Source organism: Sinocyclocheilus anshuiensis, unplaced genomic scaffold, assembly GCF_001515605.1.
Source record: "Sinocyclocheilus anshuiensis isolate Anshui unplaced genomic scaffold, SAMN03320099.WGS_v1.1 scaffold2094, whole genome shotgun sequence".
NCBI lineage: Eukaryota > Metazoa > Chordata > Actinopteri > Cypriniformes > Cyprinidae > Sinocyclocheilus > Sinocyclocheilus anshuiensis.
In genome coordinates, this window is record NW_015555839.1 from 111,907 (window position 1) to 126,861 (window position 14,955).

At 37.9% G+C, this 14,955-nt stretch overlaps 1 protein-coding gene across 1 annotated transcript in view; it reads left to right on the forward strand.

The window, feature by feature from the left end:
• Positions 1 to 3,849: 3,849 nt before the first annotated feature.
• LOC107675478 (tripartite motif-containing protein 16-like protein) overlaps positions 3,850 to 14,955 on the forward strand; it is a 26,800-nt gene continuing 15,694 nt past the window's right edge. The window contains exons 1-4 of the mRNA XM_016469837.1: positions 3,850 to 3,900; positions 3,969 to 4,082; positions 4,318 to 4,368; positions 11,833 to 12,057. Of these exons, the coding sequence (XP_016325323.1) occupies positions 3,850 to 3,900; positions 3,969 to 4,082; positions 4,318 to 4,368; positions 11,833 to 12,057 (441 nt within the window). The remainder of the gene's footprint in view (positions 3,901 to 3,968; positions 4,083 to 4,317; positions 4,369 to 11,832; positions 12,058 to 14,955) is intronic.

The window sequence follows — 14,955 nt, forward strand, 5'->3', positions numbered from 1 at the left end:
GCAGCGGCCATCGCTGGTTTTAGAATGTAAACAAACAACTCTCTTTGTCTCTGTTTGTTTTTGAGAGTTCCCCTGTGAACTATATGTAGCGAATCAGCTCAAGGGGAAATATTAATAATTAATCATAAATATTGTGTGTTTGATTGGTCCAGACGCTACAATATACACATATTGATCAAAATGTCCACAATATTAAAATATTGATTAAAATCTGTGCATAAACAGTAAAACAAGACCAAAATGACAATCCTCATTTGAAACTGCCTTATAAAAAAACAAAATCAAAAATATTCCTCTTGAAGTGAATATAGCTTAACAAAAAAAAACAAAAAAAATCTGAAGTACATATTGTTTCAAAAGTTCCTTCCTTACTTTCTGGGACTCTTCCTTATTCGCTGCTGTTTGATGTTTGATATCCTCTGTTTCTCTGAGGTTTTAGTCCGTAGATAAATTCATACAGGCCTTGGTCTGAAGAGAGGTCTTCTCTCTGTGGCAGTTGTGTGGCCCTTCGGGTTGCTCTCAGTGAGTTGTCTTCTGCTGTTTTTCTTGGTTGATTTAAACTCTTCTTGTGGGTAATATAAGATGTAGGAAGTATTTTTGTTTTAAATTGGTCAGAACTGAATGTCTATCTTATTTTAAAACAACGTTAAAAGTAAAAAACAACGTTAAAAGTCAAATAATCAGGAGCTCATCTTGTTGCTGCTGCTCAACAGATGTCTCTCATCATTATATTATATCTCATCATCATAATCATCATTATCTTTTACTCATTCTTGATCCGCCCCCTCCATTTATTCCTAAGCCCATAGAAATAGTTCCCTCAGTAAACTTTCCTAAAAGCGTTGACAAAAGAGCCCAGCCAATCCTGTATTAGGGAGTCAGGATGGTGTGCAATAACTTCAATCATCTGTCTAACTGCAGGCTCCTTCACACTTGCTCATTCTGTGGCAGAGCCCACACAAGAAACTCCTGCCCTCACAACCCTACTACACCTCATGATTCATGATAGGTCACTTCAACAAAACACCATTTTCCATCATACGTAATAGCCCCATTGGTATCGCAACCCATAAATACTCCAGAAAAAAGAGACTGATAATCGACTTATCTTCTCCCCACAGTACTCACATTCCAAGCATTAACAGTATCATCCCAGCTCCAGACTACTCCATGCAATACGCTACTACCGACCTCCGTCATCGTTATCACATGTAGATAGCTAGCACTTTGATAGAAGTTTGTAGTGAAAAGCCCGGTTTTATTTCCGTTTTCATTTCTAAATGTTTTGTGGGCTGTAATTAAGAAAGTAGCAGTTTAAATTAGTTGTCTAGCTATCTATTCAGCCAACAGATGCAATGCATAACACTTTACAACGTTTTATTGTGCAATATTTGCTAACTGCACTAGTTCATAAAAGAGAATGGTAAACAACATTTTTTCCATCATTTATTAAGCTTTGTTAAAGTTAATTCCATCATGCACGAATGTAACAATAACAGTATTATTTTTAACATTTAACTTAACTATCCTGGGTAAGCTGAATATTAATTAAATAAATATTATTTAATAAATTTTTTTAAATTACTGTGCGTTTTAATGTTTTAACCCGATTTCGTTATATGCCGTGTTCTTTTGGAAAAAGGAGACATTGTCATGGCTGACAGAGAGGGTTTAACATCCCTGAGTATTTTGCTGCAAAAGGGGTCCAGCTACTCATACCAGCTTCAACTCGTGGAAAGACGCAGCTTTCAGGACAGGAAGTGTCCGTGTCACGTCACATGTCAAGGATGAGGATTCATGTGGAAAGAGCTATTGGCCGCATTAAAAATTACTGTATTTTGCGACAAACACTCCCCATAAACTTGGCCAAGCGAAGACCCAAAGACAGTGGCAACAGTTGATAAAATATCACTAGTTTGTTCTGCATTATCCAATTTGGACAAGTCATTAATTCAGTAGAAAAATATATTAGACACTGACAAGTGGTTAGAAAACTTTTATTTTGTTAGACTAATCTGCAAGTAAATACTTTTATCTACAACTAATAACACGTGATGAATTAGAATTTAATATTAATTAGATTTTTTTTAAATAAATAAATAAAGACACGTTAGCCAGCATTGAATTGCATGCACCTTCTTGTTTATTCATGACCACACACAGGGCTCAGATGCTACAGATGGAGCATTCAAACCCTCTCTCACACACTGTTACCTACTACACACTTCACCTAATCTAACCACAAACATATCAAAACGTATGAAATAATTATGTATGCAATAAATTAATTTAATAGAATTCAGTTAGCAATATGATTTACTATTAGCATTGACGTACAGACTTACCCGGTGATGCAAGTGCAATGCCCACTAATAACCTCCCCGGTCACCTTAGCAGTGAACCAAGCAGAGTACGTTTTTGACAACGTTTGACTTGCTCCAACCTTGCCAAACACAAGATAAACGTCGTCCACATTGTATGAACGAATGCTTCCAACTTTTCCGCTAAGGAAGTAATTGTAGGCATCCAGACTACGATATGCCTTTACCGCTTCTCTCGTGTAGACGCACTCGGTCTCAACCAGATAATGATACACGTCTGGATACGTTATTTCAGGTAATCGTTTAACGTTCGGAGTGAAAAGTTGTCGCCTCAATGTCTGATTCAAGGGGTCCGGTAACTCCACGTTATCGTAAATTCTTAGTTCTTTAAATATCTTAACTGTTCTGGTTTAGCTAGACTTAAAAAGTATGTGCTAGTCTTTTTTTTTTTTTTACAGGTCTGTGATTTTAAAATGGCACCACCGGAAATACTTTAGCACCAGACATGCGCAGTATCATTGCAACGCATTTGTTATTGTTTACCTCCTTGAAATGGTCTATACCAGGGTTCCTCAAATCTTGCCCTGGAGGGCCAATGCACTGCAGATTTAGCTCCAACCCTGCTCAAACTCACTTACCTGTGATTTTCTAATGATCCTGAAGACATTGATTAGCTTGCTCAGGTGTGTTTGATTAGGGTTAGAACTAAACTATGCGCCAGATTTGAGGATCCCTGGTCTATACGATCAGGCTATATAAATCCCGTGACCGATCGAACCTTAAGAGTGTTCTCACTCGCATTCTTCGCCTTCCTATGAAGCTCATAATTGAGTCATCTACATTCAATCATTAATCTACATTCAATCCTTCCATTCATCCCTGTATCTTGGAAATTACTATCCACTCCTTAGATACTCTCATCTTCACCCTTCGAAGAAGCAAAACTGACCAATTAGGAACATCATTTCCTATTTACATCGTCCAACTAAACTCCTTTCTCAGTTTTGTTTTTTCTTTATATATCTATTTCTCTACATAGTAAAGATGAAATAACACTAATATAAGAAAAACAGAAAAATAAATAATGCACTGTGTAATTCTATGTATATGTATGCTTGCACGATGTGTGTACTTTCTTCTGCACTGAAAGCTCCTGTTGCCATGTCAAATTCCTTGTGTGTAAACATATTTGGTAATAAAGCTCCTTCTGATTCTGAAATGCATAACATGATACATTAACAGAATGGGCTACTACTTAACTGTACTTTCCACAAGCATTTCAACATCGTATCATTTGAAGTGCGTCATAAATAATTTTTCGAAGGATATGCTTAATCCCTATTTATTTACTTTTGTATGTACCTAAATTCAAATAAGCTCAACCTACTGCGTGATGTGCGAAAACAAACCTGATTATGAATTGTCATGCACATTGGTGCTGGCCTACAGAACAGTAACGTGCTCCACATCATCCTATCTCCGCTCGCTCTTACGAGTCTACATCCCCTTGTAGTGAACAGCAGACATGATGGCACCAGAAGTTCACACGTCACAACAGGAATCCCTTTGTCCCACTATGGTTAAGACAAGAGGGTGTGATAGCACCCTCAACAACTTCTGAGGTAAATTCTGGCTTATTTCTCACAGCGCGTCTTCTACCAGAAACTAAAAGTAAAAGATGAACTTGATGAATCTTCACGCTTTGTTTACGGAGATGATGTGGGCATTTACAGGTTCGCGCGTCTCATGTGGATGATTACTGTATGAATAGTGCGCACTGCTCGTGGGCGTGATCACATTACAGATAATGAGGTCAGACCGGAAAAACTGGACCTCGTGTAGGTTTCATACGGATTACTTTATCAGAGAATATTTGATTCGACAAGACTTACTTCATTTAAAAGTAGGCATTTCAAGCTTTCTATAGATATATTTATCATGTCTGTGAGGCAAGTATTCACTTTTTATTGCAACTGTGTCATTCTTTTATTGACAGTTAGAGGCTCTACAAGCTTGCCAGAATCTCACCCTTCAGATTAGTCAGATGGTAAACTCCCTCCAATTTTTATAATTCTAATTCATTATTGTCAAGGTGACAAAGATTTAGATCCAGTCTCCACCGGAGCCGCTCCTATGAGGCGCCATGTAGGATTTAAATCAAACTTTGCTTATCAATACGTACATAAAACAAGTGCATATACACCTATAAATTACTCACATATACATGTATACTATTGGATGTTCAAAAATACATATATGAAATACACGTGCACACTAATATGAAATCCATGCCAATACATACTATGTTAGTAATGAATGCATACACTTGTGAATAACTTGCGTATACATACAAAGTTGACGCATGCATACACCTATAGACACTCGCTTATACATAAACTCGATCCGTGCATATACACCTACAACACCACACGCACATACATATAAACTCGCTGCATGCAGACTCACCTATAAACTGAAAGAGGACAAACTCCTCTGCAGTTATGGCACAGGGTTATTGTTAGTCATATTGGAATCAACAACACAGCTATATCTGGTGTTTTGGACAATGATGAACATGTTGACATCATTGAAAACAGACCACATCCTGAACTACAGACCAGGAATAATATAATAGTTCCTGAAAACATTTACCGCCCAAATGACTCTACCTTGGAAAACATTCTGGAAACATTTAACCCATTACAAAATGATGGAAATCATGGAATTGATCTGTTTTTGGCACTTGTACAATTATTGGAAAGACAACAGGCTAGAACACAGTAAAAGTGCTTTATTGCGATTGTTTTGACTTAGAACTCATAAACAAGTGTTGACAAATGTTGCATTACGGCAATGCTTGTAAAAACTGTTAAATTCTATAGTTAAAGGTTTAAACAAGTACTGCTTGATTCTAACATTGCTGAAAATGATTTAATAAAGTGTTGTCATTAGACTAAAACAAATGCCTCAAGAACACTTTGGCACAACATTAGCATCTTAGCATTTAAAAGTGTCTCTTACTCCTTGCCAATTCCCTGGGTATTATTACTAGCAAATTCCATGTTGCTTTTAAAAGCACCATATGTGCTATATAATGGCAGGCGAAGGCAGTTGATGCATGTACTGGAACTGGAACTGGAAATCTTTGTGGAGTTTCTGTGTCATGGTGAAAGGCAATAGAAGGCAGAGGATGAAATCCAATTGGTGGGACCTGATCAGATCCTGTAGCAAATGCTAAGATTGCTCCAAGCCTTTGTGACCCCTTCTCTGAGTAAATAGAAAAAAGCAAAATATCAACAATTATACAGTGTATTCAGGTGGAAAAAATTAAACTGCAAAACTGATGCAGTGTTATGACACCGATACCCCTTATAAAATCTGCAAAATGTTAATATTTAAAAAAGGAGGATCATAAAAATTGTATTTTATTTTTTGATAAGCGAAGTTTGATTTAAATCCTACATGGCGCCTCATACGCTCCCCGGTCAGTTTGTGTTCTGCGCGAGACTCAAATGCTCCGCTCTCCACCCAAATATAAAAGCTGCTGTCGGTTAATGAAGATTTGACGGATGAACTCGCGGCTCGATTGGACTCGTGTCGTGTCGGAAGGTGATAAAACTTTCAGTTTTATGGACATCACCATCTTTTATATTATTTTGGTCACTGTTACTATAGTAACTGGTAAGGAATAGGGGATTGACTCCCGTTGCACGTTCATACAGACAGTATCCAAGAAGCTACTGTAAGTTGCTGTGTGAACGTGACATTTCGAGACACACACTTGTAAGTAAATGCGGTTGTCAATACCAAAAACTGACAGTGTGAACGTAGCCTTAATGTAGTATTTATTGCCTATGAATGTTGATTTAGAATGTTACAATTTGTGGAAGAATTTGGGTAGGGAAAAGAAAGTCATGTCTATTCTCAGAACAAACATAAAACAATCACTATACAAAGGCTTTTCACATGAGCATATTTAAACTAAAGGATTTATACTTTCAATAAGAAGAATGTCTACTCCGTATTTATCTTTCAGTACATAAATATGAAGATATATTTACTTATTAACCACTTTTAACCATTTTTTAGCTATTTAACAGTTAAACCACTGCCTTCAAAATATGCATGAACATTTAGTGACATTAATGCTTTAATAAAGCAAGAACAGCTGGGTTATAAAAATTAAAAATAATAATAATAACACAGACTAATCTATTTTCTGGGCTGGCACATTTTATTCCTGATTAAAATGCAAAAATGTTTAGGTTTGAATAAAGATATGGCATTTTTAAATATTTGGTGTTATTCGATAAACCCCAAAGTGAATAAAACATCTGAATGGCTGTTTGAAAACATGTAAATACTGTTTGACCTCGGTGACAAACAAGCAGGTGTCAGAAGTTGCGCGGCGCTGCTTTGTATTCGGGGTAACCATGGTAACGGCTGTATTTCTGCTGTTCCTAAAGCGCCACCTGCTGTCAGTGAGTGAACTTGCATTTTTATTCAGCACGTCTGCTGCTTTTGTTCAGATCAATGAGAAAATCTGACCAAACTTTTACACAGAAAATGCGCAGTGTTAAGTGAAAACTTGACTGGTCGAGGGAAAATAAGATAATGTGCATTTTAAAAATCTAAACCATTCGTATAGTAAGATATCTAGAATTATCCACGTATTTTGAAAGGCCCAAGATAACAATACCGTTCATTTTCATTACTGTTGTTACGTTGGCATAGTGGGACTACATAGGGCCCCCTGGTGGCCACGGGGCCCTATGCAACCTCTTATATTGCTTATTAGGTCAGGCCAGCTCTGTCAGCAAGTAATAATAATGCTCAGAATGCTTGTGGATTAAACGTTTATTGCCATGGATTTTATCGGGTTACATGAAAAGGTAGGACATGGATTTATTTGCTAACTGTTACTACTGATTTTGTGTGATACATGCTACGCTGTGATGGCATTCATGCAACTAGAAGTGGGCAGCCCCAGATTGACAGGCTGGCACTGAGTGAATAATCTGCATTATTAAAAGAAAAAACAAACAAACTAAAGATTATTTATGATTATCGTTGCCAAGTTATCTAGTCTTTGTTTGTTTACAGTGCTTTGTTAAATGGAGCAGTTTGGTAGATCGCAATCTAATTCGTCTGTCTAATGAAGTGCACTGTAATTTAAATGCGGCAGACTTTAATGGACAGTAAAACAATAAAACAAGGGCAGATAACCGTATAACTCCGGGCCGGCACAGTAGCTTCATATTGACGCACGGCTAAACAAAGGCAGAGCACCGTAACTCAATTTGAGCATTCCAAAACAAAGTCAAAGAGTGGCAACTGGTGTTATACGGTGTTCTGCCTTGGTTTCTCCTGGGCTTTTCGAATTTACTGTTAAGATAATGCATTATTTTCTAAAAAAAAAAATAATAATTGACTCAAGATACTTATCCACATGATAAAAGAGGTCTTAAATGTCACAAAATGTCACAAACTCATTTTCGACCAAAACAAAGTTAAGGCCTTTTGCCTTTGCATGGCAGTTCAGCAAGCACACCAGCAGTGTGGTTCTGGGGTAGGTATCTGGGGCCTCGTTTATAAAACTCTCCGTAGATTTCATCCTAAAAGTGTATGCTAGATTTTGCCAGAACCTGCGCAAAATCCCTTTATAAATCCCAGTCAGGGGAAGATTGTGCATACGTGCATCTGCACCCCGACTCCTCCCCGAAATCACCATATATGGAGCTTACAACGCCTTGTTTTACTATGCATAACCTCATCTGCATATCATTTCCATGCATATTCCCATCCACGTGACATGTTTTACACCGTCAAAGATAAAAGACATTAAGGAAGTATGAGATACGGACTATAAATGCCGTTTGTGCCATACATTAATTTTTATTTCTAAAAATCATCCAATATCCTTGTTATGTTTTTGAATAAATATATCAAAATAAAAACAAAAACTGTTTAAAATAGTTATCAGATAAATATTTTAGAATAGAGTTGATCCCATTCTTTAATACTGGCCAAATAGTAGCTTATTTCAATTGTTTTAAACAATTCAAATCAAACTAAATGTAATGCAGTTTTGCTGATAAGGTGAATATCTTTTAGCTATTTTGAGTGGAAACAGATAGGCCTATTTATTGCAGTGTAAAATTGTCTGACTCGGCGCATCACTAACAAAGTATAAACCTTACCGTTTTCTTCAAGTTGTAGCCTTCAAATACAGCGGTACTTTTCATAATGTTGTAGAGATGACTTCACACAACACCTCTGTGCAGCTGCGGTAACTGTAAGACATTATCATTGGACCAATTCAAACTGGATAATAGACCGTTCGACCACTGAATCCAGCAGTGTCCGCCATAATATCGAAGTGCGCATCATTGATCATTGTTCTCGCTAAAAATATTTTCTCATGAGATCTGCAGTTTAGTTTAAAGATAAATTATTGTGCACCTATAGCACTCCTCGCTGTCATTAAAACATAACATACCACAGGAAAAGTGATCTATTCATAATGTTGTAGAGATGACTTCACACGACATCAACACCTCTGTGCAGCTGTGGTTGTACAGTAAGATATTATCATTTGACCTATTCAAACTGGATAATGGACCGTTCGACCACTGAATCAAACAGTGTCCGCCATAATATCGAAGTAAGTGTGCATCATTGATCATTAATCTCGCTAAAAAATATTTTCTCATAACATGAGATCTGCAGTTTAGTTTAAAGGTGAATTATTGTGCACCTATAGCACTCGTCGCTGTCAATAAAAGAGGAAAAGTGATAAAGCGCATTTACTACAAATATGTCTAAATTCATATAATTTTGGTATAAGTTCTGCGTAATGACTTTATGTAATTTCAGTCCTTATCTCCATATGAGAGTGGAATATTTAATGTAAATGTATATATCGACATGAAAACAGAGCTTAAAATCATTGTTTTTACTTCATTAATTTTCTCACTCAAGGAAAAAGAGTTCGTACACATGGGTCAGAGTTTGCGTGCAGGTGCGCAAATTTTCCTGTCAAGTTTGTTTTTATAAATCCCACCTTTTGCGCAGGAAGTGGCGTACGCCTCTTTCAGGGCTGGTTTTGTGCGTACGCATCAGTTATAAATGAGGCCCCAGGACTGGCATTAAAGGGTTAGTTCACCCAAAAATGAAAATTGGCTTGTGTTTTACTCACCCTCGAAGCATCCTAGGGTAATTAAAGCAAAAGGAGCCCCTACCAAGTATTGAGTACATGTTGGCCTTCTGGAAAGTATGTTCATTTACTGTACAATTCACTAAAAATGTTTTTGTATTGGTCTTATGAAGTATTCTAATTTGTTGAGATGTGAAAACAGAGCTTAAAATCATTGTTTTTACTTTTATGTTTTTAAACATAAAAGTTTTTAATTTTCTCACTCAAGGAAAAAGAGTTTGTACGCATGGGTCAGAGTTTGCGTGCAGGTGCGCAAATTTTCCCAAGTTTGTTTTTATAATTCCCACCTTTTGCGCAGGAAGTGGCGTACGCCTCTTTTAGGGCTGTTTTTGTGCGTACGCAATGGTTATAAATGAGGCCCCTGGTCTCTAAACACGTCGACTGGTCAAGCTCATGCATGGGATCATATTTGAGCTTGACCACATATCTGTGGTGGAGTAAAATTAGATGTTTTTTTTTAAATCTTCATCAGAATATCATCTTTCATTTTGTTGTACAAAAGCTGGAATGGCAGTTTGGGAGCTGTGCATTTTCTTAGAATTCGTACTGCCTATCAAAAGTTTGCAGCATATTTTTAAAGCCTGTTTTTGACCATGTTAGATGGCTACATCTCTTTAGCTATATATTGAATTATGGTTGAATTATTTGCACTGTCGGGCAAAGGCATCAGTAATCGCTAATTGTCTGGAAGACAGGAGATGTGGATTGCGGCTTTCAAACCAACTTATTTTCCCAAACTGGCTGTAGTAGCAAGCAAAACACTAAATAAGACCTAGAGCAGGGGTGTCAAACTCAGTTCCTGGAGGCCCACAGCCCTGCAGAGTTTAGCTTCAACCTTAATTAAATGCACCTGACAAAAGTTTGCATTTTTTGTATTTTTAAAGCCTGTTTTTGACCATGTTAGATGGCTACATCTCTTTAGCTATATATTGAATTATGGTTGAATTATTTGCACTGTCGGGCAAAGGCATCAGTAATCGCTAATTGTCTGGAAGACAGGAGATGTGGATTGCGGCTTTCAAACCAACTTATTTTCCCAAACTGGCTGTAGTAGCAAGCAAAACACTAAATAAGACCTAGAGCAGGGGTGTCAAACTCAGTTCCTGGAGGCCCACAGCCCTGCAGAGTTTAGCTTCAACCTTAATTAAATGCACCTGATCCAGCTAATCAAGTTCTTTCGGGTTATTTGAAAACTACAGGTATATGAGTTGGAGCAGGGTTGGAACTAAACTTTGTAGGACTGTGGCCCTCCAGGAACTGAGTTCAGCAACCCTGGCCTAGAGTAAAGCCTTCTCTTCACCTGTTGCTGTCCACTCTGTGTGGAGGAGCTGCCTGCGCCTCCGACACATTGAGCAGATGAGATGACAGATACAGTGCGATCTGATATATAAATATTAATGCCACAACATTATTTTTTATAAACACAATGGGCGTTAGCACCGATAGCCTCGTAGGCAACGTGTCTACATGTAGCGTTGTTGCGCTTCGGGCGTCCCGAGTTCGAGTCCCGGTGCGTGGACCTTTCCCGATAATTTGATATAGTAATTACTGCGACACGCCTATGTATACAGAACCCCAATCAAATATAGCAACATGTTTAGTCACATGACATGCATGAGCCAGTGAGGTTTGATTGACGTGTCACCATATTTGATTTGGGGCGCTGAAAACTGAGACATTATACATAATGATAATTATGTATAATAATGTATTATTTTATAATAATGAAAATAATACATTATTAATATCAAATGTTCAATATCATATTCCATGACTATCATATTTACCATGTATTTTCCTATGGTGGCAACGAGTCCAAAACAGACATATTTCAAGTGACACGGAAAAAAGAAATGGAAAAATTAAATGAACATCAGAAAAGCAGCGTGCTCATTTATGCTTAAAAATGAAAGGTCATCAACAGACACATAAAACAGCAAGCATCACCACTCAAATCAGCAGCATGAGTCAAAGCTAGTCCACAGTTTAGTAAATGACAGTGACTGCTTTGATGCAGTGCAATAAGGTACGACATTGTTTTGATAGTTATATTCCTAAAGATTTTTCTGAGAAATACATTTTTGTGCATTTCTTTTGCCCCCTCCTCCTGTTGAAGTTGAAGGAGACACACAGAAGGTTCCAGCAGAGAGATAAAGATCTTCAGCAGCTGAGAGAGGCTGTGGAGTCTCATAAGGTGAGTCTGGAGAAGAACAGAAGTTTGTCTCAATCTCAGTTTGGACTCTCCTCTTCAGTCCCACTGAAGCCCACTGTGTGATTGTGATGTGTGTCTAACAGCGCTCTGCAGAGACAGCAGTGCATTACAGTGAGAGGATCTTTACTGAGCTCATCCGCTCCATTGAGAGAAGCCGCTCTGAGGTAACACAGATGATCAGAGATCAGGAGAAGACTGCAGTGAGTCGAGCTGAAGGGCGACTGGGGCAGGAGATCAATGATCTGAGGAGGAGAGACGCTGAGCTGGAGCAGCTTTCACACACACAGGATCACATCCAGTTCCTGCAGGTAACAGATATTTAAGCAAGATCCTGCTGTGACAGGAAACTTGCAAAGAAACAATTCATGAGAGCAGAATGAGCCGTTGACTGCAGTGTTGTGTTGTGCCAGACTCTCATCTGATCATCTTCTTTTAAAGATACTGCACTGACAAATAGACTTAGGAAACATTTCTCTGAGCTTTTTCTTCTGGAAGATTCTCATTATACAATTATTTTGCTGCAACTTGTACCACCGTTGCCACTTCTGCAAGAAAATGCATTTGTAGCTTTTTATGACTAAGTGGCGCTTTAACCATACACTTGTACAAGTTATCAGGCAAACATATTAAATCACATTTTTGCATGTAGCAGTCAACTTTGCTTTGCCAATGGGCTAGATTTGACAGTTGCAGTCGGCAGCATAATGAATGTCAAAACTGTGAGCCTGTGCTTAAGTTTTATTGTATGCTACACAGCAGTGGCGAGCGGTGACTTTTTTAACTGGGTATGCTGAGTGATAAGACCCCCCTCCACTGGCTTTTAGGACACTCAAAATGGATCACAGATGACAAATAAGAAACACCATGGCAGGTGTCGATTTAAATGTATGCACATTTCCTACCTTATTTGTAAATGAAATTCATCTCCAATCCTTCTATCGTTTCAGGTTTATCCATTGTTATTCGAATGCAAGAAAAATATAGCTGGTTTTCCAAGTAAAAACCGCCAAATAACGTTTACACGTAGTTACGTTATGATACGTAAGCAGAGGGTGGGGAGATGGGGGTGTAACAACATCTACCTTATTTGTAAATTAAATTCATCTCAAATCCTTATTCTATCGATTCAGGTTTGTCATTCATTGTTATTCGAATGCAAGAAAAATATAGCTGGTTTTCCAAGTAAAAACCGCCAAATAACGTTTACACGTAGTTACGTTATGATACGTAAGCAGAGGGTGGGGAGATGGGGGTGTAACAACATTTGTAGATCGGGAAGAAGGAGGCGGGAACCGGCGAACACTAGATGATGTCTCTCTGCATCAGCTAAATTATTTTCTTATTCTCAGTGAATAGGAGTTAAAACTCCCACCTGGGTGACACTACAATAACAGACCATGCAAAATACCCAAAAATATTTAAAATATTGCAAGGTAAAAAATCAGAGAAGGACTTTAACTGTAAGCGACACGAACATACGCAATATGATGTTTGTTATTATAAAAATTTTATATAGCCCACGTTTTTATAAACATTTTTTTTGTATTTACTGCTTAGGCAGTAACGTTGACAATAACGTATATCTTCAACATACGTTGTCTATGACCAAAAATGTAAGAAGATAATGTTTTCAGTGGACTTTTAAAATTTGCTTTACTTGAGAAAACAAAAATATAGTTAGTGTTTTTTTTTTTGTTTTGATTTAGTCGAGTTGGTTTTGCATTAAACACAATGTGATTTTCGGCAATCGAGATCTGACAGCAACAGCACATTTTTCCGCTTGGGCGAGCGCTTTGTGAACATCTTACCTCGTGCATGAAATCTCCCGCAGACCAGCAAATCACTGAGAACACGCTATAATCCTGACGAGTCATAGCAACAGAGCGGAGGCGAGAAAGCTGCAGAGAATCCGCTCGCCCGGAAGCAACCGCAACTGATAGATTTAAAGAAAATTACTGCCATTTGGCAAAAAAATCATTGTACGTACTTATTCTTAACTCTTTTAAGCTTTAAGTTACATTTCAAATTACAAGGGATCAACTTATAATCATGTTTATATGAATTATCCCGTAAACTTATTCTCTCAAATGGCCTGGGTATGCGGAGCATTCGCAGCTTATATGGACGGAACGCCACTGCTACACAGTAGTACACCGTATTTTTTATTTTTACAGTATTATATATATATATCTCTGAATCATGTTATATTGTTCTTGCCATAAAGAAAAGGTGGTTTACTTTGCATCTGAGCATTAAAAGAGGTAGCCTGTTTCATACATGGATTAGAGCATTTTTTGGCAACACTTACATTAAGTTTCCCTTTGTAAAGGGTTTATAAAGGTGTTCATAAATCAGAATCAGAATCAGAAGAGCTTTATTACCAAGTATGTTTACACACACAAGGAATTTGACTTGACGACAGGAGCTTCCAGTGTAGAAGAAAGTACAAACATAGTGCAGACATACATAGGAATAACACAGTAGGGATGTAATATAACACTAATATAATCAAAAAAGAAAAATTAGAAAAATGTAATAATGTACTATATACAGAAATAGAAGTATAGGAAAAAATGAATTGTTTAGATAAATGTACAGATATGTTTATTAGTGTGCAGATATGTTATTTACAAAGTGTGCAGTTTAATATAAATGGATGATGTATAATTATGAAAGATTAATTGTTCAGGCTGAATATAGCCTGTGGGAAAAAACTGTTCTTGTGCCTGGCTGTTCTGGTGGTCAGTGCTCTGTAGCGCCGACCAGAAGGCAAAAGTTCGAAGAGAGAGTGGGCTGGGTGTGAGGGGTCCAAGGTGATTTTTTTAGCTTAATTGTTCAGGCTGAATTTAGCCTGTGGGAAAAAACTGTTCTTGTGCATGGCTGTTCTGGTGGTCAGTGCTCTGTAGCGCCGACCAGAAGGCAACAGTTTGAAGATTGAGTGGGCTGGGTGTGAGGGGTCCAAGGTGATTTTTTTTAGCCCTTTTCCTCACTCTGGAGATGTAAAGATCTTGGAGGCTGGGCAGAGGGGCACCAATAATCCTCTCAGCAGTCCTGACTGTCCGTTGTAGTCTCTTGATGTCTGATTTGGTAGCTGAACCAAACCAGACAGTTATGGACGAACACAGGATGGACTCAATGATGGCAGAGTAGAACTGTTTCACCAGCTCCTGTGGCTGCTGGTCCTTTTTAGCAATGGAGGCTATGTG